Consider the following 27,859-nt stretch of genomic DNA (forward strand, 5'->3'; position numbering starts at 1 on the left):
TGTTTCAGGTACCTTCAGGGGTTAGCGGCAGTGCTGTTGATCAAGCATCAAGCTGATGCAACTTCATCAAAGATGATGCCAAAAAACACAACAGTACAATTTACTTCTGTATTGGGAAACAGGACCATGGATGTTTTAAGGAGAACTAGATACCACGTTCAAACATGCCTCCATGGGCTGAGACGTTCTGACTACCCAAACAAGCAAACAAATCCAACAAATTTGCATCTCATGATGATCCCAGAAGTAGTGGCCATGTCACCAAAAATTGCTTCACACCTCCTCACCACCTTTTTCATCATCTATTCAATTAAATATTCCCAGTGATTCTCCAGAACACCGAAGGTAACCGTGTCGGAGTTGGAGAAACACTTCAGAGTTGTCAAAACAGGCAAGATCTCTCAAGAGATCTCTGGCCAGTATCATCCTGGAACTGGAGGGCCCCAGCGTCTTAGTCAGATAGAAGGGCTGTGACTGTGTCTCCCAGTCAGCACTGATGAAGTGACAGGTAGATGTGATGGCGCTTTCATTTGTAAGAACTGGTCAGCAGTTAGCTTGTCTGCCCTTTCTCACTTTACTTTTGGGCAATCCTTCTCATCACAGTGTTTTTCAGTGTGTTTAGTCACAGATGCTCTCGATGGCACAATGTTCTCCACTACAAGGTACCGAAGTACCTCTATGAATCCCTCGCCCTCTGCTACACTGATTGGCAGCATGTGGCCATTCAGCACACCAAGTAAAATGTTTTGTATATATGCACATACTTGGCCAATAAAGCTGATTCTGAGTCTGTGGGGCAAAAGTCAGGGGCTCAACTTACAGTAGGATTTATTGTCTTGAATCTCTGTTCAAAATTTCATAGCAATCCACCCAATCGTTGATGAGATACTTTGGTCAGACAGCCCAGCACAGCCCTCCATTTAACCATACTGCAAGGATGGCTAATAAAAAGTTGCTTTCGGATGCAGGTCTTGAATTTGATTAGTTACTTCTTGACTATGCAGTTTTCCACTAAATTAAACTAGATTAAATTCAGCACCTGTGTTAGTTCTGGTTAGTGAGAGCATGTGCACACAGCTCTGGCCTGAGGCTGCTCGTTACAACTGGAATACATCATAGAGCTCATAATTTGGTGGGACTGGAGAAATAAAAAGAGCGAAGAAAAGCATTTCTGAGAAAGAGCAGAAAGAGTCTAATATGCCTAAACCCTGTAGAGGGAAGAGTCCCTGTCACATAACATTATTGTAAAATGTTGAAAACTACTAAATCTACAACAGAAGATGAACCACATTTGACCTTTTCTTTTTTTTTTTACAGTTTATTTTAATCTTATAGCTTGTTTGCTGTCTTTGCCCTGAAGTATATTCCATCATGCAGCGGACGGAAGGTAAGGAGACACCATGGACAGGTCACCAGTCCATCATGGGTCATATTCAGATTATCCCAGCCCAGATGCCAGACAAGAGGAAACCCACATAAACATGCATAATCCACACTGAAAGCACCTGGGCCAGTCATGAGAGACCAAAGCATCGAGGCACGAGAGCAATGAGTCAGTCATGCTGTGCAGTCTGTAGGCTTCAGCGCATTCCTTTAGTATGTGACAGGCAGTGTTTTGGTACGCATCAGGGAAGAGGCACAAGGAGGGAAGAGAAATGAAGATATTACACGATCCTACATCAAGTTCTGTTCTACTCAGCTAAACAGTTATATACTGCAGCTCATCAGTGTGTAGAGGAAAAACCTAATCAAGTGCCCCTCCAAAAGCTCATTTTGGTCAATTTCACATTTTAGCTGTTACGCACGGCTAAAAAAGGCCAAAAAAAATGCTAAATGGAGTTGAGGAGTGGATGCCAGGCGCACTGTACTGTAGACAAAAAACTTTCAGAGGCTCGTCTCATTTTCATGTCTCATTTTTACATCCGCTCGCACGGCATGTCACCCCCGAGTGACACACACACACACACACACACACACACACACACACACACAGACTGACCTCATCTCATTCAGGCAGGTGTGAAGAGAAAAGGCCTCCAGAGGCCAGCAGAGCCGCCGTCACCTCTGGCTCTCTGTAGATTATTCAGTCATGTCTGACTCCAGTGTGACTGACAGGGTGGGAGCTGCATGGACACAATCCAACTGTTAGTGTTAATTATTTGGAAGAAGGACATCTGAGAAGCACAGCTGACTTTAGCTCGGTCTGACTGCTGAGGCTTCTTCGTGGAAGAATCAATTACAAAACACTGAGAAATATTCAGGATATCATATAATAATTGAGTTTTCATTTTCCAGACCATGCAGTGAGCACTAGGAATTTCCCCAGATATTCTCTGAAATGAATTTCGATTGATGTAAGAAATCAGTTCATCTTTAAAATCATAATAACATGCATTCATGATTGCCTGGCCTTGTGTCTACACAGAAGGCATTTCAGCCATGCGTCAGTAGGACATCTTACGTACATCAGATGCTCGTCTTTAAGCCAATCCAGCCAGTCCAGATCTGAAGCATGTTTTTAGTCTTCAGCTCTGTTTTCCTTCATTTTATGCACATAACTACCATGACTGTGCCAGGCTCACGCTCAATGTGCCTAAACACATCCTGTGTTGACTGAAGCTTTACCACTGTAGTCTGTTCAGGTGGCACTACAGTTTAGCTACTTTGTACTGGATGATTACTTCCATCATGGATTGAGCCGCTGACTAGTTTTTTGATTCATCGGATGATTGGTTTGTAAAAAAAATGTGAAAATGCTTTTGTCCAACTAATAGTTCGAACACCAAGAATAAAATAACCTAAAGGAAAAGCAAAAAATCCTCACATTTAAAAATCTGGAAGCATAAAACAACTGCTAATTGATATTTTGTCAAGGTCATTGACGTGATTTACTTCCTGTGACCCCCCCCCCCCCCCCCTTTGTAATTGTTGATTTGATTCACCTAGTCCTCGTTCATTTCACCTGTCCCCCCCGCCATCCTCCCTCAACAATGTATTTAAGTCAGCGTTTTCCCTCAGTCTGTGTCAATTCGTCCATGTTCGTCTGTCAGGAATTAGAGCGGTCGTCCACCAAGCAGGAGGTGGGTGGTTTGATCCCTGGTCTCGGCAGTCTGCATGCCAAAGTCTCCTTGGGCAATATACTGAACCCCAAAAGGTGTTTGTTTGGGGAATCACTAAAAACTTGGCCTTTTTTTTTTTTTTTTTTAAAGAACTGAGTAAAATGACACAGAAGTGTCTAAGTGGCAGTCATGACAAGAGTTCAAATTCTCCAAATGCTAAGGAAAGGTGCTTCAGTGCTTCCTTTTGTATCTCTTTTAGCATAGGATACACTGGACCATCCTTCACAAAAGGAAAGGAGACAATGTTGTTCCACAATTCTTTGCAGCATCGACATTTAAATAATTTATGTCAGTTATGACAACTTCAAAGCACAATCGCGTCAACACTTCAAGGTGGTTGTCCAGTAGTAGATTAGTATCTTGCATAAATGTAACAATTTCTGTCATACAATCACACTAATTTGACAACTTTTGGGAAAAGACAGCGCCTGGACGCGGGCTAGAGATGTGACCCATGACCTGTTCATCATAGTTTATAAAAATACAGTGCAGTGAGGATACAGATGTTTCATAGAGGAGCATATATGATGTAGATATAATGTAGATGTATGTTTGTCAGTCTGCTGTGTAGTTCATACACTTCACTGATAAACCACAGAAGTGTGAGTAACATTATGCTTGTAAAATTGTACTTAAGTGCAGTACTTGAGTAAAAATACTTAGCTACCAACGTTGAATTCTACCCAAAAGCTTCACACTATACAGGAGCAAATACCATTGTAAATGATGCATGTATGCTTAATTAATGATGCTAAGTTATAGCGCAATACAGTCACTCATCACTTTAAGTTATCCAATAAACAGCCACATATAATACCTGTCACAGTTAAAACATCAGTACACACCATGCTCTGTGTTTACACAGGGACGCGCTGTGGCAGCACAGTGTTTCTGTTCATGTGTCTAATCCAAAGGGTTCACACTGCATTTGCCAGCCGGGAGGTGGGAGCTTTTCAGCTTCTCACATCTTCATACCCCATAATCATGTCTCACCAGGAGACGACAGTTGGCTTTATTTTCATCCCCTCTCCAGCACCCTCATTCAGGCGCCACTGCCTTTTCCCATTCAGCTTACATGGTAATTGGTACTTCCAGCAAAAAGAGAAAGAGGCACAACTCGAGGGATGTGGGACCTAGACAACAAAAGAAATCTCAGAGTGTCTTTGGATAACTCACAGCTTGCAAATAGCTTTTTGTAATACTGTACCCGGCAGCTGAGATTGCCCGCATGTAGAAAATGCTTCATTTCCCTGGACCGCAGTGTTTAATCATTAAATTTCAATTTAAAAAGAATCAGGGACATTTATGAAATTCTAAATAGTTAAGCAAAACACTGCGCAGAGCTCTGACAATATTAACAGGCTGCCAGGGTAATATTCAAAGAAGAATGAATGTTTACAGTTTTAATTTCCCTCCAGACGTGTGCTGGAGATCTCATTTATGGTGGCTTTTTAATCAAATGCTTAAGATTCAACAGTCTACATGGTCAGTAACAATCTTTTAGCAAATAAAGCGAGAAAAGTAAAGGCATAATAACGTTTATATTTTTATCTTTATTGGGATAAATAGACAGGTAGATAATGATATATCAGTTAGATGGAGGAGGACAGTGAGCAAAAGGGGTTTATATGGAAATGTATCCTCAATTTAGTAATTTTTAGTAATCATTGTATAATGTCTTTGTGGTGGTATTGTAGACTGCAGAACTGACATCCAGGATGTGAAAATAGGGTAAATGTAGTGCAGATTGTCTGTGTTTTTAATCTAGAGTAATTTCAGCTTTTTAATTGACTAACTTTATTTTCCCAAGGGGAAAATGATTTGCACAAAAAGAAGCGAATGAAACAAATTAAAAATGCGACTCACAAGCACATCAGAGAGAGACATCAATTCATAATCCAGTGGAAAATAACATACAGGAACTATACAGTACAGCACCAGGCTGCAGGACTTCTGTGTGTGTGTGTGTGTGTGTGTGTGTGTGTGTGTGTGTGTGTGTGTGTGTGTAAGCACGGGCCCACAGTCCTGTTTTATATTCTTTATATTCTTGCACACCACAGATGGGACAAAAGCATTCTTTATTCTACTTTCAGAGTGGAGTTATTAGTTGTAAGTAAAAATTCCACTTTAGATTACCTGTGATTTGTTCATCTGTCACGTGCCCCTTATGTGTGCCTGAATGGACATTAAAATGGTATAGATGTATATTGCACTTGTAATTTAATTATTTCTGTTTAATTTTGCAGTTCTGGGTGTAAACTGTGTAGCGATTCGAGCATTCTGTATTTCTTCTTAGTAGCTTTGTATACTTTTGCCTTTCAGTACCGTGGATATGTCACCTCCTTGTAGATGGAGACCCCTTGCTCTTTGTGAGGTTTCAGATAAAGCTTCTTTTTTTTATGTCAGTAAAAGAACCAGATGTGAAAGACAAATTCCTAAATCACACAAGGTCCCCACTCATCCTTAGCCCAAGATGGACTTCTGAGAATGTACTTCTGGGACATATTTTTTGATTGTATATTTCTAATGGGGAGGATGTCAATCAATAAAGTCAAAAGAAACCAGCATTGATCATTTAATTAACTGCAGTTTAAAGCTTTTTAGTGTGTGTTTCAGCATTCAGGCACTGGAAGTGGCAACTGTGAGTTCAGCAGTGTTTGGTCGAAGGTGAATCATTTGTAGCTTGGGGTTCTTTTTCAGAGGAAGACAAAGGTGAATTTTGTTTCCAGTCTGCTCTGCTGTAATCCAAAACATTACATAACTCTAGGTGTTAAAAGTAGCTGACAAGATGTGCTCATGTTGTGATGCATAACACTGAAATATCAACTCAGCAAAAACGAGTCCCTCCTCCTTCTCCAAGTATGAGTAATGATGAACTTCATATGCGCTGTATACAGCAGCACTTTTTAAAACTACATAATAAAGTGCCTGACAATGTAAAATTAAAACCCAGCAGAGTTAAAAGTCAAAACAGATCAGATAATACATCAAATACAGAAGTAGAATATATGTAAGTAAAATAAAACTAAAGCATAAGGAACATCACAGTAGACAATTGCTCTACAATATGAAAAGACCATTAAATGGCCTTTGCATAAAAATGAGATGTAAGAAGCAGTTTAAAAGATGAAGCTCTCATCCATTTTTAGAATCGTTCTCCTCTACTCTACTCTATTTTCAACCAGGTATCTGATTCTGACCACCTAATTGTAGTCACTAGAACTAGTTATCCCCGTCATTGTTGCTCTGATATTTTAAAGCAAGTGGTTGCCTTGTGGTGATTTTAGGATTCACTGTATGTAGTCATGTCTAAATTTAAGGTAAGGCAAAGGTAAGAGTGGTGGGATGACGCAGGAAGTGTCTGTTAATTTTCAATTCCCATTGTAAACAGGTATGACTTGACTGATGAGAGAGGAGCTTTTCAACTGTAGTTTGGAACAACAAAGGCCTTCACTATTGGTTGAAGCATGCTTTAAGAAAAACACCCCACCCACCTGAAGATATGAAGTTGTGCTCCACCCCACAAAGGACCAGCAAATGTCGCTATCTATAGGTCCTAACATTGTCATGCAGGGTTGTTGTCTTCTGTCCTGTCACAGACACTGAGCGAGGTTGCTAGCCAGCTACCTAACCAGTTAGTAGACTAACAGTACTGGATATTAGGACATTTCTTTGGAGATTCAACTTCAGCCACCAGCCACAGAGAGTGGTTCAGGATCATCATCAAGCAGTGAATCGTAGACTGATGTTTCAGGTTTGTGAATCTGCAGAGGTTACACTTTGGCTAGTAGCAGTGAGATGGTGAGGCGATTAGACTAATATGGATTGTTAGCTAGCTAGCCCGCCTGTGGGCCGTCAGAGAATTTATTATTATTTTTCTTCCTGTTTATTGCCATAAATGCTACGTCCGTATTTATACTCACATTAAACACCATTAGAAAGCTAAGATTCTTGTAAATCAATTGATGCAAACAATTTCAAGATACAAGCACAAGCAGGAGGAACAATAAATGCCAATAGCAGACAAACAACCATTTTTAAAATTCACACAACAATGAACTCACTGACTCCGTCTGTCAGTGATACACAGATCAATAACAATCTGACAAAAACAGTCTAGTGACATCGACAAAGGTCCAAACAATCCACTGCAGCAAAAATATTTAATGCATGATGATAATGCACAGAAAGATGTTTTCTCCCTTCAAATTAGCAGGCGATGTGCTTGTTTCCAATTTGTCTTCTGTGTTCTCCCCATTACAACTTCCAGAAACGTGTACAGATGGGCGCCATCTTGTCTCCAGTTGCTCTGTGGAGTCTCAGGTTTCAAATGACACCTCAATTGACCAATCACAATCTCGGATATGAAGTCTAGCAACCAGAGAAGCCAATAACAGTGAGTTGAACATAAGGCCCTCCTTCTCATCTTCCGGTGAGAAGATCAAGCCAGTCGCAGCTGATTTTGTAGACGACTGACACTTCCAATAGCCAATGAAATTCCGAACACGCCAATATGTCACTTCAATGGGATATTTACAGCTCCAGTCACCTCAAATGAACACAATTTGAAGTGATTGATATAGTAAATGGCCTCAATATTAAGATGTAGCCAAAATATAGTTATAAATATATTAAATATGAATAAAGGTAGCCAAAATTTTAGATTTCATGAAAATAAATATAGATAATGATTATGATGTACAGATTTTCAGGCATTATATTATCTCAAATGACTTGAAAAATACTGTATATAGCAACCATAAATGGGAAAAAAAATCTCTCTGGGGGAACGTGCAGCCTGATTTGGGCTAAGCCACGAATGTTTACATCTGGCACACTGTTCCTGATCGTTTGAATCTAGTCTAAACCTCATAATCTCTCTCATAACACATCAAGTCTTGTAACACCACTTGCACTTTTTCCAGGCACTGCTTTATTTTCTCACAGTGTATTGAGTTAGTAGTCACGATACAATATGAGCAACATTTACAGAGAATGACATTGTACACAGATGAGAGATGTGTTTATATGGCTTGAGTTGAATACAATACATAGTATTATGCCAATCAGTAATATTTAGTACAGCAAACAACCTTGCTCTCATGTTCACAGGATCATTGAACATGTTTTTGAGGTTGTCAGGCTGAAAAATACAGCATTCGATTTTGAAGTCTAGCTAGTTACAAGAGGGGGAATGCAATATAATGTCCAACATGTACTGGAGTTACAGAGCAACTTGTGAAGACACTTAAATGAATAATTTGAGATACAGATTGAAAAGCCATATAAACATACATATTATTTATTTATTTTTTTTAAACACAGATCATGAAAACAATCACTTTTTTGAAGCCAAGACAGAGGAGTGTTGAAGCTGGGGGAACTGAAGGCCCGAAAAAGACTACTGGACTGGCCTACTGTATGTAGGCAGATGCCATCAGTGCTAACCCTAAGACACAGCTTTGTCAAAACGTGCAAAATTCTTAGAATTATACTCTGCAATTAATATACTCAGCAATGTAGCTACAATATTTGGACAAAGAAGCTCTGAAAAACAGATGGTTCTTGCATTAATTATTCTGTAAATAACTTGTGGCATTGTAAATGCTAAGCATATTCGGTTTGTAATTTGGAATTATTGCCCCAAATATGAACAAATGCATTTAGTAAACAAAAGTCTCTTCAGAAGAGCAATATATTTGAACAACTCTACCTTGAAATTCAATCTGCTATATTTAAAAGCATTGTCATGATGAAAATCAGGCTAACATTTTGCAACCCATGTATCTACAGAATTTCCTTTTGGTACAGTATCAACAGGTCTACCAAGCCTGCTATAAATGCTACATTAGAAGAGTATTTGTCATTTGCACATGTTCTGTGAATCTGAATTTGAATTTGCTCGCAGTTCAAAGAATAATGTGACTGGAAACAGGAAAACCTCATGAAGGTTTTCTCTTCTGCAGAGGTGGTGGCAGGTGAGAGTGTGTTTTTTTACTGTAGAGACTCAACCATACTCTGGTGGAGTGATCATTATTCTCTACGGTGACTGGTTAAGTTTCCAATAGCCTGGCAGGGTGTGTCCAGAGTTTACACTATGGATAATTAAACTGGAATACTAAAAAATCTCAATTTGAAAAGCTGGTACAAACAAACAATTGAATCCCTAATTAAAGCTGGTTAAAAACTGTATCCATTATGTGACTATAGATGAACATTTCCACAGCACTAATTTCATCAGTTAAACAACAGAATCATGTCAAACTTAAGAAAGGTAGACACGATACCTTTTGAGCTGCTGGAAGGACAACTGTGCAGGAAGTGCTGACTTTCACTGACAGAAGCGTATCAATGATCAAAAACAGAAAAGTACGGTGGCCGACGAGGACTTAGCCAACTTTCTTTTGGGGAGTTTTGTGTGTTTTTGATATTTGCAGCATTTCTCTTTCGCATTTGTTTTGTGTTTGTAAGTTTTTGCTTCTGCTTCGTTTCTGTGATTGCAGCATTTTTCTCTTGCAGCTTTTTTCTGTTGCATTTGTTTTATGTGTTTGTGTGTTTTTGGTTTTGCATCATTCCTGTGTTTGCAGTGTTTGTCCTTGTCCGCCACCATAGAAAAAGTAAAACTGCCTGCATTTAATTAGTGAATGCACGCAGTATGTGTTGACTGATAGCAGCGAGTGACTACTGGTGGAATTAGTGTTTTGGGAATGCACTTCCTACTGAATTTATCAAGACAACACCAGGTTTTACTGAAATATGATCAATTTCATCATTTTTCACTTTTCGTATTTGTGATCTGGAGTATGTACTCATTTAGTTGCACCAGGGATGCAAGGTGCATCAATATTGCAGAAAGACATGGAAAAATATGTCTCTGATGTGGTGTGTCATGTTTTAAAAACTGGTTTCATAGTAATTGGGAAGTGAACTAAGTATGTGAAGTAGAAAAATGCTGAAGCTCAGTTGGATTCAGACAAAGGATGTACAGACATTTTGGTCATGTGAAGTATTCTTCAGGCTTGAGTCACTATGGAAATGGATTATTTATCACTTCTTTAATACCATTAATCGCTTAAAATAGTTAAATAAATTGTACATCCTTTGTTCGGACCAAACTAAGTACACTAGGAGTTATCACACTGTAGGAGAACAATTGCAATTATGTTCATGTTTGCATAGATTAATGTTGCTTTCAGTACATTCCTTGTTAGATACTTGTATGGTTGAAAACTACTTGTGCACGGACACCTCAGACATGATTTCTTTCTGAAATGTGAGTTGACTGGTAGCTATGTCACCTTGAAATTCTTAAAAACATGTCAGAAATATGGCATCTTGACAATGTGGAAATGCTGTTCCAAGGATTTAGACTATTCTGTATTTGATGTCTTACATATGTGGTGACTTGATGCAATCAGAACTGATATGCAACATCACATTTATACAGGACATGCTACTAAATTGTATCTGACAGTTTCTTTGGTGTATGTGAAAAGTTCAAGAACTGCTTATCTGCAGTTATTTAATGGGAACATGTTGGTGTAGCATTTTTCCTCTCTTGGTATCTGGGTTTTCTGCATGTGTCACATTTCCATTCCAACATTTTAGGGCATGAGAATAGTACCTGAAATATTCACCTGCATTTTCTTTCTTTCATTCTTTCTTTCTTTCTTTCTTTCTTTCTTTCTTTCTTTCTTTCTTTCTTGAGTATCACTAAAAAAGCCAAGGATATAGCAGTCCACATGGGTGCACAGTATACTGCTGGTTAACTAGTAGATCTAAATAGAGTACAAGTGTTTTAGAGCTGAAAGCTGAATCTTTTTCTAAATACTATTTACATGAAATGCTGAACAACTTCAAATTAATAAAGAATATATTGATATATTCTTGAATAATGGCATGGGTTCATGAGGACAGTTTGACACCTTCTTGTACATTTATCCCATCATAAACTTGTGTCAGTGTACAGAACTCTTGACTAATGTTCTAAGCATTTATACTTCCTGTGCTGAACAGCAGAGATGATAATGATGATGTACTGAGCATTACCAAATTCTAAAAGTAGCATCACTTGCTTAGAAGCTAAACTTGAGGATTCAGTGTTAAAGATTTGTATCATTGTCCAACTCAGCTGTTCTTGTTTCAGATCCCCTCACTGCTAACTAAAAATGCCATTGTCAGCTCTGTTGTGTTATAAGCAATGTTACTGTTCCTGGTTAGCTCACTGAGAGGCAGCGTAAGCCGCAGAAACAACTATGATGCTATGATTTGCTGCAGATATGTGGTTGTTGAGCTCTGAACCTCATGAACAGTGCTCATTTCTTCCTGGAATTGATTTGTACGGAACTGAACGATCAATTCAAGGCAGCACTGAAAGCAGTCAGAATGATGGTGTAACATCATGGTGTTGGGAATGATGATGCAAAGCCGTCTACATTTGAACGGCGATCGACAGCTGAACGTAGTGACAGCAAATCTTTGGAGTGAACTGATGAAACAATTAGAACCAGCAAACCTTTTTCGACCTTCTTCAACCTGATGATTTCCACCTCTAATTCAGGGTAAGCTAGAAAATGTCAAACTATTGATCAACTTCATGAACCTCTGCCAGAAATTACTGACTGTATTTCTGAAAAAAATCAGCTTTAAGTCTGTTGTAGTTAATTGTTCCTTTACGATGACTCCATGCTATTGACAGCTGCCATTCAGATGGTATACTGAAAATGTTGTTGGAAATATTTCAGGATGCATTCATTCCTTCTGTGTTTCTGATCGTTTGAAGGGTGGCAACAAATACCTATACTTAAATATCCACGTAGTGAGTCGTTTACAAGCAACAGAACTGTATAAAAGGAAATTCAAGTAATTTATGAGCTGTATAGTAAAGGACATTGTTTTCTCAAACCTGTTCAGGACGTGAATGTACAATTTAGAGCTGGAAACTTTAAATTCAGCTGAAGTGTTTTTAAGATTGTATGTGCATTTGCCTGAACGGTGCATCAATGACAATTCTATCACATTTAATGATACATCAGAGTATAAAATCTGGCTGCTTGAAAAACAACCATTGTTGTTCATGACAATTCATTGTTTGACAGAGGTTACAAATTCATTCCATGCAGTAGCTTCAGAGCAGAGGCTGGTCCAGTTTGACCGAATCATAATGCTGTGAGGTGTTCCCTAGAAAAATAGACCCTTTGAACACTGGAGCTGTTCAGATATATAAAGATATGCTCCCTGCTTGCGTTACACTAACCAAAAGAGCCAATGAATCACAAATTCCTGTTTGTGTTGTTTTTTTAAATGTAAAACAATTCAACAAACTTAGTTACCATTTAGTCAATCTACCAATCATAATAACTATTAGCCTCTTTAAGAAAAAAATCAGGGAATATACCTTTATAGGGAACAACACCCCTTCACTCCATATCACAGCTACAAAGTGCAACGCACCTCCTCTTTCCTGCTTCTCAACAATATCAATAGCACGGTGGCAAAGAGTAAACAAACGGGCTTTTTTTTTTTTAGGTTTGATGGCAATATCTCCTCTGTGAAGACGACTTGAGTTTCACTTGTGCAAACATTTCCGGGGTCAGAGCTGCTCAAGGCGAATCTGAATCCAGTATCAAATATGCTTATTGAATCTGAATATTTTCGAATCCTAACTGAAGCTAATGAGGATTAAATTCCAACATTTCCAAGTTCATTTTGGCAGAATTAACATGTTGGCTAAAGCTGATGTTCTGATGTTGTCAGTTCAACTGGCAAAAGCAACAGCGTGCTGTAAAAAGGACTGAGAAGACGTAAAAACTGGAGTAGGTGAGTCGTTAGCATTGGAGCTTAGTGAATCAGCGCAATCTGTCAACCTTGAACAGGGTCCAAAATTGGCACTGGCAATCAGAACCAAACATTTTACCGGCTGAGATAAACTTAAAAGCCACTGAAATAAAGATTTAGTGAAAAGGGCAGTATGAGTGGTGTTATTAAATACTATGAAACACTTTTACAATCAAAGAAAAAAGAAAATTTGGCTATATATAGTTACACTCATTAGCCTTAATGTTAAGGACTCTATTTAAAAAGAATGAAAGACCTGGGGCTCATTTTACTGGTGCAATCACAAACTCCAGTGCAAAGAACAGGTGCACAAGTACACCTATGATTTAGTCTCCTGTGTTATACAGGCTGAAAAATGGTGCCTTGCCCTCTTTGGGTTGGGAGCGAACCAGTGCCCCGAGGGAAGGACTTCAAGTATCACACTTTATAAATGTTTTATTTACTTTAGGAGCAGCCAAGAGGGCATGTCTGCAGTAGCAGAGCTGGAGGATATGACAAGGGAGAATTGGGCCAAACTGTTTGTCTTCTTGTTGGGTACAAAAATATTTAAGAAGCGCACTTCAAGGTTAAGAGAATACCACTGCGGTGTGGCAGTGGGGTTTTGCGGGTCATAAAAAATGGAATCAACCCCCTGACAATCATCAACATGCACAACAAATTTCCTTTTGCTCTGAAACAAGTTGTTGGACAGATTGACAGACTGGCTAACATCTGTCATTCGGGTTGCATAATTTAAGTTTAGATTGGAATTTAGTTTCTTTTTTCCATTCATTTTGGACAGTTGCTTTTATTTCCACTCTGACAGCAGCTCTGCACTTGTGAAATGCTTGCAGATGTTAAACTCCAGCCATTTATTTTTGAGGTACTGGTTTTATAGATACAGATAACCTATCCAATAAACCAGATTGAAAAGGCCAAAAGCAGTGGGGAAGAATATTCGTGAGTAAGAATCAATCTTGGAAACTCGCACATGCATCCTGTTCTCGCGCCAGGCACCTGAGCGGCAGTCGTCGAAGCAGCAGAAGAAGCTGGTGCAGTCTTTTCCATCCAAACACTCATAAGCATAGTCACCCTCCTCGTGATACGGCACAATGTTGTTCATCTGCAGCAGGGAGGTGCCAGGTCGGATATTCACCATGCTGGGTGCTTTCTGCTGAAAACACGCACAAGTATTTCAGTACATTACACTCACCAGTCAGTGGGTTTAAAAGAAAATGACATGTTGAAAAGAAAGAAGAAAGACAATGGGTGTCAGGTACCTGTGTGTTGTTGTTGGATTTAGCCTTTTTGGTCTGTCTGTTGCTGGTGAAGTAGTGCAGAGTGCCGTACTCCATGAGGGCAGCAAAGGTGAAGATGAAGCAGACAGAGACAAACAGGTCCATGGCAGTGACGTAGGAAACCTTGGGCAGGGACTTCCTGGAGATGGTGCTGAGAGTTGTCATGGTGAGCACTGTGGTGATACCTAAATGGATCATCACAGAGCCAAGCTCATCAGTGAAAAAGTTCTCTACCTTCATTTGACTGTATGTTTAGGATTGAGAAGCATACCAACAGATGAAAGAGAAAGTAAAAATAGACTCAATAAAAGATCTGTAAAACAGAGTCATCAGAGACCTGTCAACACCAAACCTCCTCAGGAAACAAAGGCTTTTTTTACACAGCATATTGGTGTTACAATCAGCTCAGCTTTTTATCCATTAGAAGCATTGTGTGAAACTTTCATAGTGCAACCCTGAAGCCCCTGGAAACTTCAAATCAAATGTTACAGCTACATCACTGTTACATGTTATATCACTCACATAAGAAGGTGATTGAGATAATGTGTTTTCAGGGGCTGTACAGCCTTTATTTCCTCACCGTGTTGAAATATTTCAAGGATTGATGGCCAGTGCAGTGATTTACAGAAAAAGGCAGCCTAGAACTGTGGCATGAAATAAGAGCACATCAAACCTAAAGATGTTCGCGCTGGGACAGCATCCTTGTTGATCCAGAAGGAGACCCAGGACAAAACCACGATCATGCTGCAGGGAATGTAGGTCTGGATGGTGAAGTAGCCCATTCTCCGACTCAGGTCAAAAAAGATCGTCATGATTACATACTCGCCTGAAAGTTGAAGAATTAGGTAGATATACAAATTGATTTGCCAAGGTAGAAACACATTTCCAAATGATTTCGCTAAAACAGAGTAAAATAGAACACATTAATTACGAATAAATTGGATCAATAATGTTATAGCATGGTACTCAAGGTCACCATATAAGATCAGCAAAAAAAATCTTACAATAAATAACAAAACACCACTCAAACATCAGCATGTTGCACTGCACACTTCTCTAAATGTTATCCAAACTCTTGTAGTACCAGCACCTCATGTGACACTGGAGACAGGCAACAATTGGAGGATTTGTCCATAATCTCTCACCTGACTGGGTGTGTGCTACATCTGAGGTATTCCTCAACCCTACAAAGGCAAACTGGTAGAGTCTCCAGTAGCGCTGGTCTGCCACCTCTACCGCCCGTCTCTGCCACCGGTACATGATCTCATTCTTGGGATAACCATCTACAGAAACCCCCCCAACACAGACACATAATAAATAAATTAGAAGCCTTACTGGTGCCTTTAATATCGAACACGAAGCTCACATCAGTCATTCAGTGTACTGTACATTACAAGGGAGCATTGCACCATGACAAGGCAAAGGGGGGCATTCAAGATGGTTCTGACCCACACAGTCTCAGGAAATTTCTTCAAACGAGCAAGACGTCTTCAAATGTACATTTGTAAAGTCTGTGCACTGCAGTGTGTGGTAGCTAGACATGAGCTTTGACAGGTGTTCCTGAAACAGTCAGTGGTAGGTACTCTGCGCAGATGTGAGCTAGTGCTTTCTCCCTGGCAACAGCGTGGATGTTACTGCTCTACCTGAGCTGTAGGAAAGTCATTAACACATTGGTAGTGATGTTTGTTTGTTGGTGCCACAATAATTTAATTGACATGAGTTTATACGGTTTATAAATTGAATTATTTTACACAAAAATGAAAATATCCCAAATTCTCACTGAAATAAATATTTTTTGACTAAGATCTCATACCGCATGTGTCCCAGCTGAAAGTGAAATGAGTGAAATTTTCTTTATCTTATTTTACTGATCAGTTAGAACCTCTATTTTCCCCAATGTCACTTACTCTGTTCTTCACCCACAACAAGATCATTTGAACTAGTTTTATCCCATTACCTTGTCACAACTTTAACAAAAGGTTTTTACTCAAACTGATGGAATCTTTCAGGCTCTGTTAGCTTTCTGTCTCAGTAATGTCTCAGCGCCTTCTAAAATGACTGAGAGTAATATTTTGATCAAGTTTAAGGAATAGGCAAAATTTCCTCAATACTTTGAAACCTGTGTTGACTGCCTGTAGAAAATGGGACATCGTCCAAGCTCTATGGTATTAAAGTCACATGCTTTAACTTTTGATCACACCTCCACCTCCAATGTCACTTTACTTCCATCACTGCTAATGAGAGAACATTATTTGCACTACTGCAAGAGGATGCTTGCTTGTAAGCAAAGCTTATGTTCTTTTTAGGCATTTAAACAAATGGGTAATGTGTTCTTGTGTTTGTGTATCGTTAGTTGTTTGGTAGTTTTTGCTGCTGAAAAACTAGTTTGTGCTCATTTGATGACATTTGCTGTGACTGTACTGGTCCTAATATTTGCCGTCAATCCATGAAATGGTCTATGCATTTTTCACCAGTATGTGAAAGATTAACATCATGACAAGACATGAGAGGCTAAAGCACAATGCAAGAGACGAATGAAGGATGGCACAGACAGCATGAATCAGACTGGGAGAGGGTGCATAATTCATTAAGTCTGTCAGAGAAAATGGGACTGGGTGACCTCCTCTCTCCGCTGGTGGAGCAGATGATAGATTGGTACAGGCTAGAGAGGGCAGCCTCAAGCAGATGGGCCTTTTTGCAAGGAGAAAGAACAAGGGCTTAGCCACTATGCTAGCCCACACAGAAGCCCCTCTTTCTGGGCAAGTTACAGATGTTGAAGTCAAGATGGCGGGTTGGGAGGGGAATACGTTTGACCACCTACAGCTTGAAAACTCCAGTGGACACGAGTGTTCATCCATTGGAAAGTTATGCAGCTTAAGGTAACACTCCGCATTAATAGTCAACCTGACAAAAACAGAATTGTGACAGAGAAAAAGCAAGTCTCAGCGTTGTTTTCGTCCCTCCCACGTGTGACTGAGCATAGTAAAGGTACTTCATGTTCTCTCTGTAATTACACCTAATTCAGAAAAAATTATGACCATGAGATCATTGGGATCACCTAAAACAGAACTACATGATAAAAATACAGATGCACACACTAAAGCTGCACAAACAACAAATATTTTTGAAGAGCTGATTGTTCAAAATTAAAAATGGCTACTAAAAAAGTTAGCAAACTGGGTGCATAACTGTCCTACCTCAGTGTGTACATGACTCTCCCATTGCTCCACAGCCTCAGGAGGCGGTTGGGAGTGGTGATCCAATGGGCATCTGATTTGCGGGAATTCCTGAAGAATGTGTCGGGAATCCAGATTTTGCCTACCATGTTACTGTTGAGCATGAGCAGCTTCATCGAGCTGTTAAACTTGAGTCGGCTGTCGTACCATGTCTGGGCAAAGAAGATGTCAATGGTGTATTCCTGCAACAGAGTTAGGGAATCCAACAAACAAAAATTTAAAATCAACATTCACTTAATAGCTTTTCCGTTTCTTTCTTTTTCTTCAGTGGATAGACGCTGAAAGCTCTGGAAAAACTAGTATGAGGACCTTGAGTTAAAATTTTGTCTTGTGTTAAAATGCCATTTCCAAAGCACTTTGAAAGAATGAACCTTTGCAAACAAATGTTGGATGGATTGCCATCAATTTTTGCACAGACGTGAAAATGAAATGCAGTTAATTATATACACTTAACTGCATCTGAGAAATGCAAGCATAATTTGCTTTGCAAGTTAGCTAGCCTGTACCAGCTCAAGTTGGCCATCAATCCAGTTGTTTAGCTGTCTGGCGCACTAGCTAGTCATAACTTGTGGTAGCATAGCATTCTATTTAATGTTAACAGAGCAGAGCTGTGTGAAACTTATGGCAGTGAGCTGATCATTTTCATCACCACTATCACATGTTACTGAATTCATTTTATAAAGTTTTAAAAGGACCCACAGTCCCCCTGCTCTGATTGTGACCCTCCGGAATTTTGACATGCATAAGGCCCCTGCTGGTTTTTTAACATTGGTTATGAAGTTTTATCCATCCATTAAGATATGAAGACCCTTTTATCCACCATGGTAAATTCAGTAAATTAACCATTATACTAGCAGAGAAAAAGGAAAGGGAAGCAATCTCACCATGTTGATGGGGTCCACCGGTCCAATGCTGTTGACATACACTGCTGTTTCGATCACTGTTGGCCTCACTGAAACACAACAGAGGACATACTGCATTGACGTCGACAACATCAAGTTTTGTACATCTTTATAAGGTGATGACCAAAAAGATGCTGTCTGTCAATCAACCTAAATCACAAACTTAGCTATAACAAAGAACTGCATCCCACCCCTACAGACTCAGTCCTCTTTGTATTACATCAAACACTACAGAATTCTGGTGAGACACATTCATATTTCAGCAACTTCTGACCTATCTGACCCCTTTTTACACAACATGATGGGTTACTCTTACAAAACCACTCAATGACTCATTTCTGCTCTGCTGCTGGTAATTGACAATCAGAGCAACTAAAACGTGACTAAACTAACAAACTAACCTTTTGAGCAACATGGATAAGAAGGCATCCAGGTGCTCAAAATCACTGAAATTTGGAGCATCTAGAGTTTGACAGCTTATCAACATATATCTCCTGAGGAAGACTGTGTAAAAGTGTGAAATAACTTAAGTTACAATAATATCCACAAGCACAGAAACACGAAAGCACTATCTTATAGACGGAGTTCTGTCTGACAACTGTAACAAACCAGTACTGTGTATTGTGGCTCTCAGGTGAAAATCTTGAATCTCTGTCTCAGCTCATTATGCACATTATTCATAGATCCAATGTAACTTTTCATGAGCAGTGGTCATTACTGCTGACCCAGTGGTCTATCTCTAGTGGTTATACCAGACCAAGTAAGACTGTGAAGAAGATTGCGGACGCCATATAGTAAAGAGGACACTCCATAAAATACTGCAAATGGTCAACGAAGCACATTTCCAGAGGATGAACTTGACTTGCCTCCAATGTCGGGCCTCAATTTGTTGTCATAGCCCTGCAGCAGTTTATTTAGGATCAAAGTCACATCGCTCTCATAGACCTTCGGTGATAAGACCCAGGTCTTATTTATGGGAACATCTTCATAGTCCTCTTCCTCCTGTTTACTGGGTCCAAATGCTGAACTGTGGAATAGAGAAAAAGAAACATTGAAAGATAAAGACATGGGACTTGCATTTAATTCGATGGGTGTGTGGTGAATGCCAAAAAATACATATTAAGAGTGTCAGCTTTGTAGTAAGAGTTGAGCGATTTCTTGGTTTTGGTGTGAAAAAGCTCAAAGCTAGATAAATTAAATGCTTGTTTTACAAACTCTCTTTTATTACATTTAGGGTGGAAATCCTCTTAAACAGCACATAAGGCTCCAGTAGTGACCACACGGGATGAAAGGTCCAGTATACTGTGATCACATACATGTGATCACACATGCCGGGCACAAGAACACACACAAAACACACAACAAAGGTGGCGGCCATAGCAATCCCTACATGACCATGTGTATTCATAAAGACTTTCCTCTGTGCCCTCGTGCCTTGCACAGGCCTCCCCCAGGTGCAATCCTGCAGTATATAATGACTGTGTGACTTGAGCACCTCTCCCAAATTTTCTTCTCTCTCCGTGCCCACCGTGGCCAGGAGCTCCACCATAAGCTGGCCACCAAAAGACTTTTCCAGGATTTACCGGGAATCATCAGGAAGGTGGCAGATTTTGAGGGGCATCGCAATGCTGTCAGAACTTGAACCTGCTCATGGCATCTTAAACTTCCCCCACTAAGATGGCTTTGTTTTAGGGAGCTCTGGCCTTTTATGGAGGCGGCATTGTACAACCCCAGAAAACTGAGAGCACTGGTATTTTCCTACCATCCCATCGCTAGAACAAAACCTACCTTCCATCTTCACAAACCACTGTGCCGCTTAGGTTGCTACAGCACAAGACAACATCTTGCTGCTATCCTCTGTCATCTCCGCCATGGCCACTAAGCCCACGGCTCTTTCCCCTGGAGCTAACCACAGACATCAGGAAGGGTGTGATTACTGTCATGACTCTCACCAACAGCTTCAACGGTGGCTTTGTCAAGAATAATGGCAGACAATGCCTCAGCTTCCCCCTGAAAATCAGACAGGAGCTGCTGGATGGTTCCATATCCCCTGATGGGCTGTTTGGACCACTATGCCACAGTGCCGTGGCTCATCTGCATGAAGCAGCTGAGAGAGGTAGGTGAAAGACTCACCTTCTAGAGCAGGCATGTCAAACCTATTGCACAAAGGGCCGTGTGGCTGCAGGTTTTTCCTCCAACCAATCAAGAGCACACAGTCTGACCAATCAGCTGTCTGAAGACTGAGATCAGCTGATGAAATGAGTCAAGTCTGGTGTGCTGCTGCTTGGTTGGAAAGAAAACCTTCAGCCACTCGGCCCTTTGTGGAATAGGTTTTACATATGTGTTCTAGAGCAAAGCTCACCATCAAAAACTGAGATGCTTGTTGCAAGCAACAAGCAAGTGCTAATAACATGTCTTATTAGTTCATTGGCTAGGAGCCAAAACCCACTGGAGAACCAGCATCTGCTTCTGAAATGCGACCAATGGAGATTGGAGATGTGTGGAGGACAGAGCAAATATGCGCCCAGTGGAAATCCCAATAATTCAAATTTCAAAATAAAATAACTGTGATCATGTGTCAAATTGTTTAAATGTAATGTTAATTTGTAAATGAGACATATGAGACATTGCAGTTCCAGGTTTTAGACATGAGTCTAAATCACATTGCTCCAAAGCAGAAAAGGCCTTTTTAGGATGTAACGTGGGAAGGACACACAGCTGAGGGCAGTTTGATATGCGTTTTCTGCTGCTCTGCCATGCTGTGTCTATTACAGTCAGCTTCACATGGCTGAACTCTGTCAGCAAAAAGGTGTGCCGCTGATGTTCTCGGTTAATGAACACGGGCCTGATACTGTAAAGAGACCTGAGGACTTGGCATTCAGCCCAGACTTCTAATACAAACAACATGACCTCAAATACGGCACAATAACCTAGTACGGCAGAAATAAACCTTGCTACTCTGTGCTATCAGCTGAAAACAGAAATAATACCGTGCAAGACTTCACAAAACCATGTTCATCTGAATCATGACCCCTGAATGTGAATCATGGACAGAAAATAACAAGATTTTCTGCAATTTGGTTGCTACACATTTCTAATAATATGTTTTTCTTTACTCCATCAGCAGTGGAATTTAGGAATAGAAGTGTTGGTCTGTTAGTAAGTGTGTGTGCCCGTTTAAACACCTCGGTAGACAAAATGTGGGCAACTGCCAAATGTTTGCTTTGAAATTTATTATGGATATTAATGGACCCTGGTGAATTATTGATATTGGCTTTGATGACGCCCCTTTCCTTTCGTCTGGCACTGCTGTTAGGTCAAAGTGTTTCCTTAACAAACATGCTGTTCCATAATGGTCAAACACTAACTACATGTACATGAACTCTGCTATGGATATACATGGTCCCCAGAGGACAAACAAGGAGGTTAATGCTTTAACTGATCCCATTAAAAAAAACCCACCGGTTTCTGGAGAAAAGTTTGAAGCTTGAATTTGGGTTTATCATATGTCACCATTGCTTCATAATATTAGTTCACAGTTTAATTCTGGTTTATTGAAATTTGCATCCTATTTTTGGACTTTTGTCCATGATATTGCAGACATATTCATTTAGCAGATGCTTTTGACAGGCAGTTATTACCATATTACGGATTTGAACACTGACATTGGCTATACTGCCACAACCCACAACTTCTCAAGGGCTAAAAAAGTGCCTGGCAGCACGATGTGGGGAAGTTGAAAAAGGTTCAACTTTATGCATATGTATTCTAACTCATGGGGGCAACAACCAATAACATGATTTTTGATTTCTTCTCAAAACAAAAGTTGTTTTCTACTTCAATTAATAAAATAACTTAAAAGAAAATGCTAACATAGCCAATCATTCCTGTGTCTCAGTCTCTATGATAGAACTTAAACAAGGACTTGAACAAGAAAAAATATTCATCTCGAGGCATTATTCAACCGAGTATGTACAATAAATACTCTTTCCAAAGACACCCCCAGCCTCAGGTTCACATTCATGTTTGTATTTGTATGTGTGAACGCGGTGCAAGGATAGCTTCAAAGGTAATGCTTTGTCCGAGGAAGAGGCTTGAATGACAAGTCAAGGAACGCTAGCAGTCAGACGAACAGGTTAGAAACAAACCAACAGTTTATTCACATTATGTGAAACAGTCTTACAGAGTCCTAACTGGAAGTGAACGCCCCTCAAATGTTGCTAATAATCCTTCATTGTAATGGAAAACTGCACACTACAGTAAGTATAGTAGGTCAAAGCTCAAGCAGGAAGTGGGTCTGTAAACTGTGACGGATGTTTACAACAGACAGTTTGGGTAACAATTTCACCCTTCAACTTCTTTTCTCTTTCAAATAAGATGGATTAACCTAGAGGTCTGTTTCCAACCTGATCGTCTAACTGCTCATGGTTCTTGTCCCATCAGATTTTTTAGCGATACCACCATGTTCTCAGATCTCAACAATGACTTTGACAAGCACTTTATTATTATTATTATTTTATGGGTTTGATGAGCATTTACTTAGGAGAGATGTAATTTCAAGTGGGCTCGACAAGAGATGCTGGTTGGTTGTCCTTGACTCCTTTTTCACCTAACAGTCAACAGTTACAGTTCACTGACCCTGTATCTGTCAGTTTTATTTGATTCAGTGTTACAACTTTCAGTCTTGTTGCAAAACTGACTGCAGCCACTCCAGCTGACTGCATCAGACCAGCATTCAAATATGGACAAAACTGACTTTGTATCTCTACTTAGATGTTGGGACTTTTCTTACTCAGTTCACTGCAGTCAGAGTTTTCATGTGTGGGCCATTTCAACATCTCACAATTACTGTAACACACTGGGGCATGGCTTTTAGCACCAAGCCGTGGTGGATGCTGCTTGAGTTCAACTGAAGTTTAAGGTCAAACAGTGATAACTGGCGAGGCGTGGCGAGTCCCTCTGAATTTCCTTGCTTTGATTCTGAGTGTTGAATCAACCAGAGCCCTGGAGACTTTTAGACGAGTCACTGATTCCGCACCAGTTCAGTCTGTCTCAGCATATTCTTCTTCGGGGACTTTTCTCCACTGTCATCTGTTCTAGTGGCTGTTTGGCAAGCTAACACCCAACAAAGCCTGTGCTGCCACTACTGATCACCAAGTTAAAGAATGAAAGGTCTCAAGAGCTTGAGGTCCGAATGGAGGCAATCTGTTCACCTTGTAAATCTAATTGGTAACACATTGCTTTGACGCCTTACAGTGTATTCTATTTAATATTTATAAGCAGTCTATAAATATTTATGATTTATATCGGGCTATAATGTGGTTGTGAGCAGATCTGTATTTATTAATGCTTTTGTCAACAATCGTAACTCCTTCTGTCAGCACCCATAAGTGGGGGTGGCTGTTTAAAAAGATAATGAACGGCAATATAGCAAAACACAGTCGTAATAACATAAAATATGTCTTCCTTCAAATAATACAGGGGGGCTGAACAGGAGGACTTCAAGTAATGTGGAAACACTGAATTTATGTGATGGTCGTGTTGTGAGAAAATAAAAGGCTTTGCCTGATATATAGTTAGCCTGCATGCAAAGATGATGATGGTCCTGCACCCATTATTCATCTGTTCTTTCATTTCCTGAAAATGCTTCATCTGTTTGTTCAAAACAGTGATTGAATTAATGTCAATCCCCTCCAGACATATTTCAGAAATACTCTGTTTGACTAACAATTTGCCTGATAGAATTATTCCATTAAAAAGAAGCTCAATTAACTAGTCATTAACTAATTCTTTGAACTCTGCTCCTTCTCCCTTACTGAAAAATCCAGGACATTTTATTCTCAACACAAGATGTCTCCTATCTCTCAGAGAGTTTATTCTCACTGTAGCACAAGTTGTAATGTCACAAATTATGCTTGTAGGTGCACGTGTCAAACTAAGATTGCAAATTCTGTTGTAAAAGATGACATATGCGGCATCAAAGTCATTTTGGAGGATAACAAGTTGTCACACAGCACAGTTTTCTTCTAAAGGTTTAAGGGGTAGTCCATTTTTAACTAATTTATTCAAGTCGGAGTTAGTTTGCTAAACTTCCTCAGCCTGTGGAAACAGTTGCATAAGCTCCTCTGTCGCTGTGGAGGAGCTGAGAAAATAGCCCTAATGATGTCACAATGATCATCTCAGCTGGGGCTGAGAGACACATTTCTAAAAGAATGCCCAAGTTACAAACTATGGGCAACACATTTGAAAGGCATGGGCAGCTGGGAAGAAGGGTCCTAAAAAGAAGATATTGAGCTGCATTGTGGGAAATGTAAGATGCAGGAGTTTGACAACTAGGAAGTAAAAGTGAAGATATCTCTAACTCTGCTGCTTCTATTTTAGCCAGTTTTCTTTAAATGACAGCAGTAGGAGCTCCAGTTGTTCTGTGGATTGGACTTTAAATGTGTAGCCAGCATTGACTACAAGTATTTCAATTAGACAGATTTTGCAATGCAGTTCAAAATAGCCTAAATAGCTCCTTTGTTGGATGCATTAACTAACCTTAATGGTGTTTGAACATTTGATGTGCAGAAGGATTTGTTATGTGAAGATATGCAGTGTTTATTCTGCAGTTTCTACAGTACAGTACCTGACATTTTCACATTTTTCAACTGGAGGAGCAGGCCTGTCCTACCAGGACACGATTTACACCTCTGTGACCAACTGACCCACAGAGGTTTCCTCTGGGGCTGAGGTAAGTGAGGATCTGTGTCTTTCAAGGAACAAAACCATCCATCATCCCTTCAAGAAAAGTCCACATGACATTCTGCTGCTGTACCAAGACAGATAAGGGCTTCAGGCTTACAGACCTTCTGACACTACAAAACTCACATGCTGGTGTAACAAAGCCACGTTTTTTTGTCCAAAATTGCGCACAGGTTAGAAAAAAAATGCAAATACACGACTCAAGGTTGGTTACTCTTAAAAACATTCTCCGATGAGGCAGAGGATCAAATCTTTTCCCTCCCAGGCCTGATCTCGCACAATGACCCACTGTACCGTGATCACAGGTAGAATACAAGATGCGAAACAAGGGCGAAGACATGACAGCCCGGAGGAGGCGGCAACATCTGCAACGGTTTACCCCGACAAATCTCCCCCTTCTATCCGTGATGGAGGCATCCCTGCTCCCTCACACCAACGCGCACTTACCAGAGTCCGAGGAGAGCGAAGAGCAGCCAGGGGTTCATGGCTTTGTCCTGCACAGCTCTGAGAAAAAGCCGCTTCATTCTCTCCTCCACAGCTGGGAAACGACCTTAACGGTGTCCACGGAAACACGGGAGGAATGAGAGCCTTCCGTCGTCAGGTCGCCTCCAAACGCAGCCGATGAGGTTTAAATGTAGCGACGGAAGGATGCGAGAGATGCGTCCATAGTGTGCGTGTGTGTGTGTGTGTGTGAGCGTGTGCGTGTGTGTGGAGGGGGAGGATGAGGATGAGGATGAGGCAGAGTAAGTGAGCCTGCTGCCGGGGAGCTGACTCTGCTCTAGTCCATCTGCAGTGCCGCTAACAGGCTGCTGACAGACGCTGCTCACACACACACACACACACACACACACACACACGCTGGAAAAATCCCTCTTCGGTTTACACTAACTAATGAGCGACTGATGGTTGTGGAGTTGTTGTTCGCTGTTATTCACACTGATTTTGATGCAGCCTACATGCAGATGAAGCATGCTGCACATTCACGCCCGCGGCTGTGTGATCCATAGACAGCGCCGGAGCTGCTCGAGGCTATACAGACCCTCATCACTCAGGGTGCTGCTGACCGCTGGAAGCTGTCCACAGGGGACCACCAGCTTCAGCAGCAGGGGTTGGACTGAGCGCTTTGCTCAAGGGCACCTTGACAGGGTTGTGTGAGGGGAGAGCGTCACTTTCGTTCCGTTCTACACTTCTCAGTTACTCAGCAGGTCTGTAGGATTTTAGCAATGCTGAGGTCATGAGTCCAAGGTGCGTCCAAGGCATGAAAACTGAGCACGCACATCCATCCACCGCTCCATCCTCAACACCCTGACTTTCTGCCGTGCTACATAAAGGACACACTACCCCTTGCAAAGGCAATGAATGTTGGCACTGGATCATGAATCGCCGAATTCTCTTATTTTGGACATAAATCCCAGAGACGCTGGGCTGGCCCTGACTTCTAGAAACATATTTACGTGAAGTCTCCTCAGACTAACTAATGACTGTCTAATATATCATGTACAGTTGTGCACATAGAGTACAATTTGAGCCAAAAAAAAAAAAAAAAAAAAACTCATTTCAGTTGAGTGTTTTTCACCAGGATTACATTCCTGACAGTGTGGCAGCATGTAGACCATCATAAAGGGCAATAGTACCCAACCTGAGAGGGAGGGTACTCCCTGAATGAGTCAGGAGATAAATCTTAGGGGCTGCCATTTGATTACGAGGATAAGAAAGATGACAAAGCCTCATGCTGCAACAAACAAAGGACATTTTTTCCTGACTTTTCTTCAATTGTTCGCTTTTTCTTGTAAAATGCTGCACTGTTTATCATACAAGGATTATAGCATAATCAAATATCTATCTAATCTGCCCTTAAGCAAATAAAGTTCTGCTTACAGCACAGACATTTTCAGTGTGTTGGATGTAATGTGATCAAGAGTAGAACATAGAAACACCTGGCAGATGAAATTTATGTGTAGGCTCAAAGTACTGCAGGCAGTCTGATGTACACTGGAATATATATACTTGAAGACAGATTATGTTTATTATGTGAATGAGTATTTAATGATCAGATTCCATCATGATAACATCATTAATTACGCCTGTGTTTCTCCTCCTATGGCAAAATCGCTGCTGTGAAAAAGATAAGAGCTTAGCTGCTATGCTGTGCTGTGCTTTATTAAAACATTTTGCCTGATGAAGGCGAGGAGAGTTGGAGAACTGTTCTTGAAGAATTCGTTGATTTTTTCAATTAAGATGTATCAAAGGTTATGCTTTAAATAAATAAATAAAACAAATGAATTCAGTTTTAAGTGTATGCAAATGATCCCAAATGGCACCACAATTATAATCTAAAGTAAACTCTGAGTTCTCTTGTATGAGAATATCGAATTGCCACAACATTAACATTAAAATTTTAAATATTTAGAGTTCAGAGTTACAGGCCTGTTATTCTGTTGCAATGGATTTTCATTAGCATTGTGAACTATAGTTAACCCAGTGGTGTCTGCTGAATACTCTATATTATGTTGCCAAGAACCCACGACACTGCCGCTATTTATAAAACGCTCATCAAGACATTTGCTTTTGAAATCACATGGTATAGTTTATGTTCTGTGTGCTTGTTTTTTCACCCAACCGCCCTTTGGTCTAGTGAGGCGAAGTTCTGTAAGGCTGAAGAGCAAGTGTTGGCAGTCATAATGGGCAGCATAGCTTCATTTTATTTCACTTTGTTACTTGGTTTCTCTGTTAGCAGAGAGGAT

The 27,859-nt window shown here is 40.3% G+C and overlaps 1 protein-coding gene across 2 annotated transcripts; it reads right to left on the minus strand.

Annotated features, from left to right (window-relative positions):
* Positions 1-10,820: 10,820 nt before the first annotated feature.
* Positions 10,821-25,909, minus strand: gabrg1 (gamma-aminobutyric acid type A receptor subunit gamma1). Of its 2 annotated transcripts, none has more exons than XM_076748766.1 (9): positions 25,563-25,909; positions 19,238-19,398; positions 18,354-18,421; positions 17,431-17,651; positions 17,055-17,137; positions 15,379-15,516; positions 14,907-15,059; positions 14,216-14,418; positions 10,821-14,109 (listed from the first exon to the last, which is right to left on the minus strand). In XM_076748766.1, exons 1-9 carry the CDS (start codon positions 25,637-25,639, stop codon positions 13,828-13,830), a joined length of 1,386 nt encoding a protein of 461 aa, XP_076604881.1. In that variant the 5' UTR covers positions 25,640-25,909; the 3' UTR covers positions 10,821-13,827. The 2 variants fall into 2 exon arrangements, with proteins under 2 accessions (XP_076604881.1, XP_076604880.1); XM_076748765.1 differs by having other exon boundaries at positions 12,646-14,109; positions 18,354-18,417; positions 19,234-19,398; positions 25,563-25,723.
* Between the last annotated feature and the right edge of the window lie 1,950 nt (positions 25,910-27,859).

This window comes from Chaetodon auriga, chromosome 14 (genome assembly GCF_051107435.1).
Source record: "Chaetodon auriga isolate fChaAug3 chromosome 14, fChaAug3.hap1, whole genome shotgun sequence".
Taxonomy (NCBI): domain Eukaryota; kingdom Metazoa; phylum Chordata; class Actinopteri; order Chaetodontiformes; family Chaetodontidae; genus Chaetodon; species Chaetodon auriga.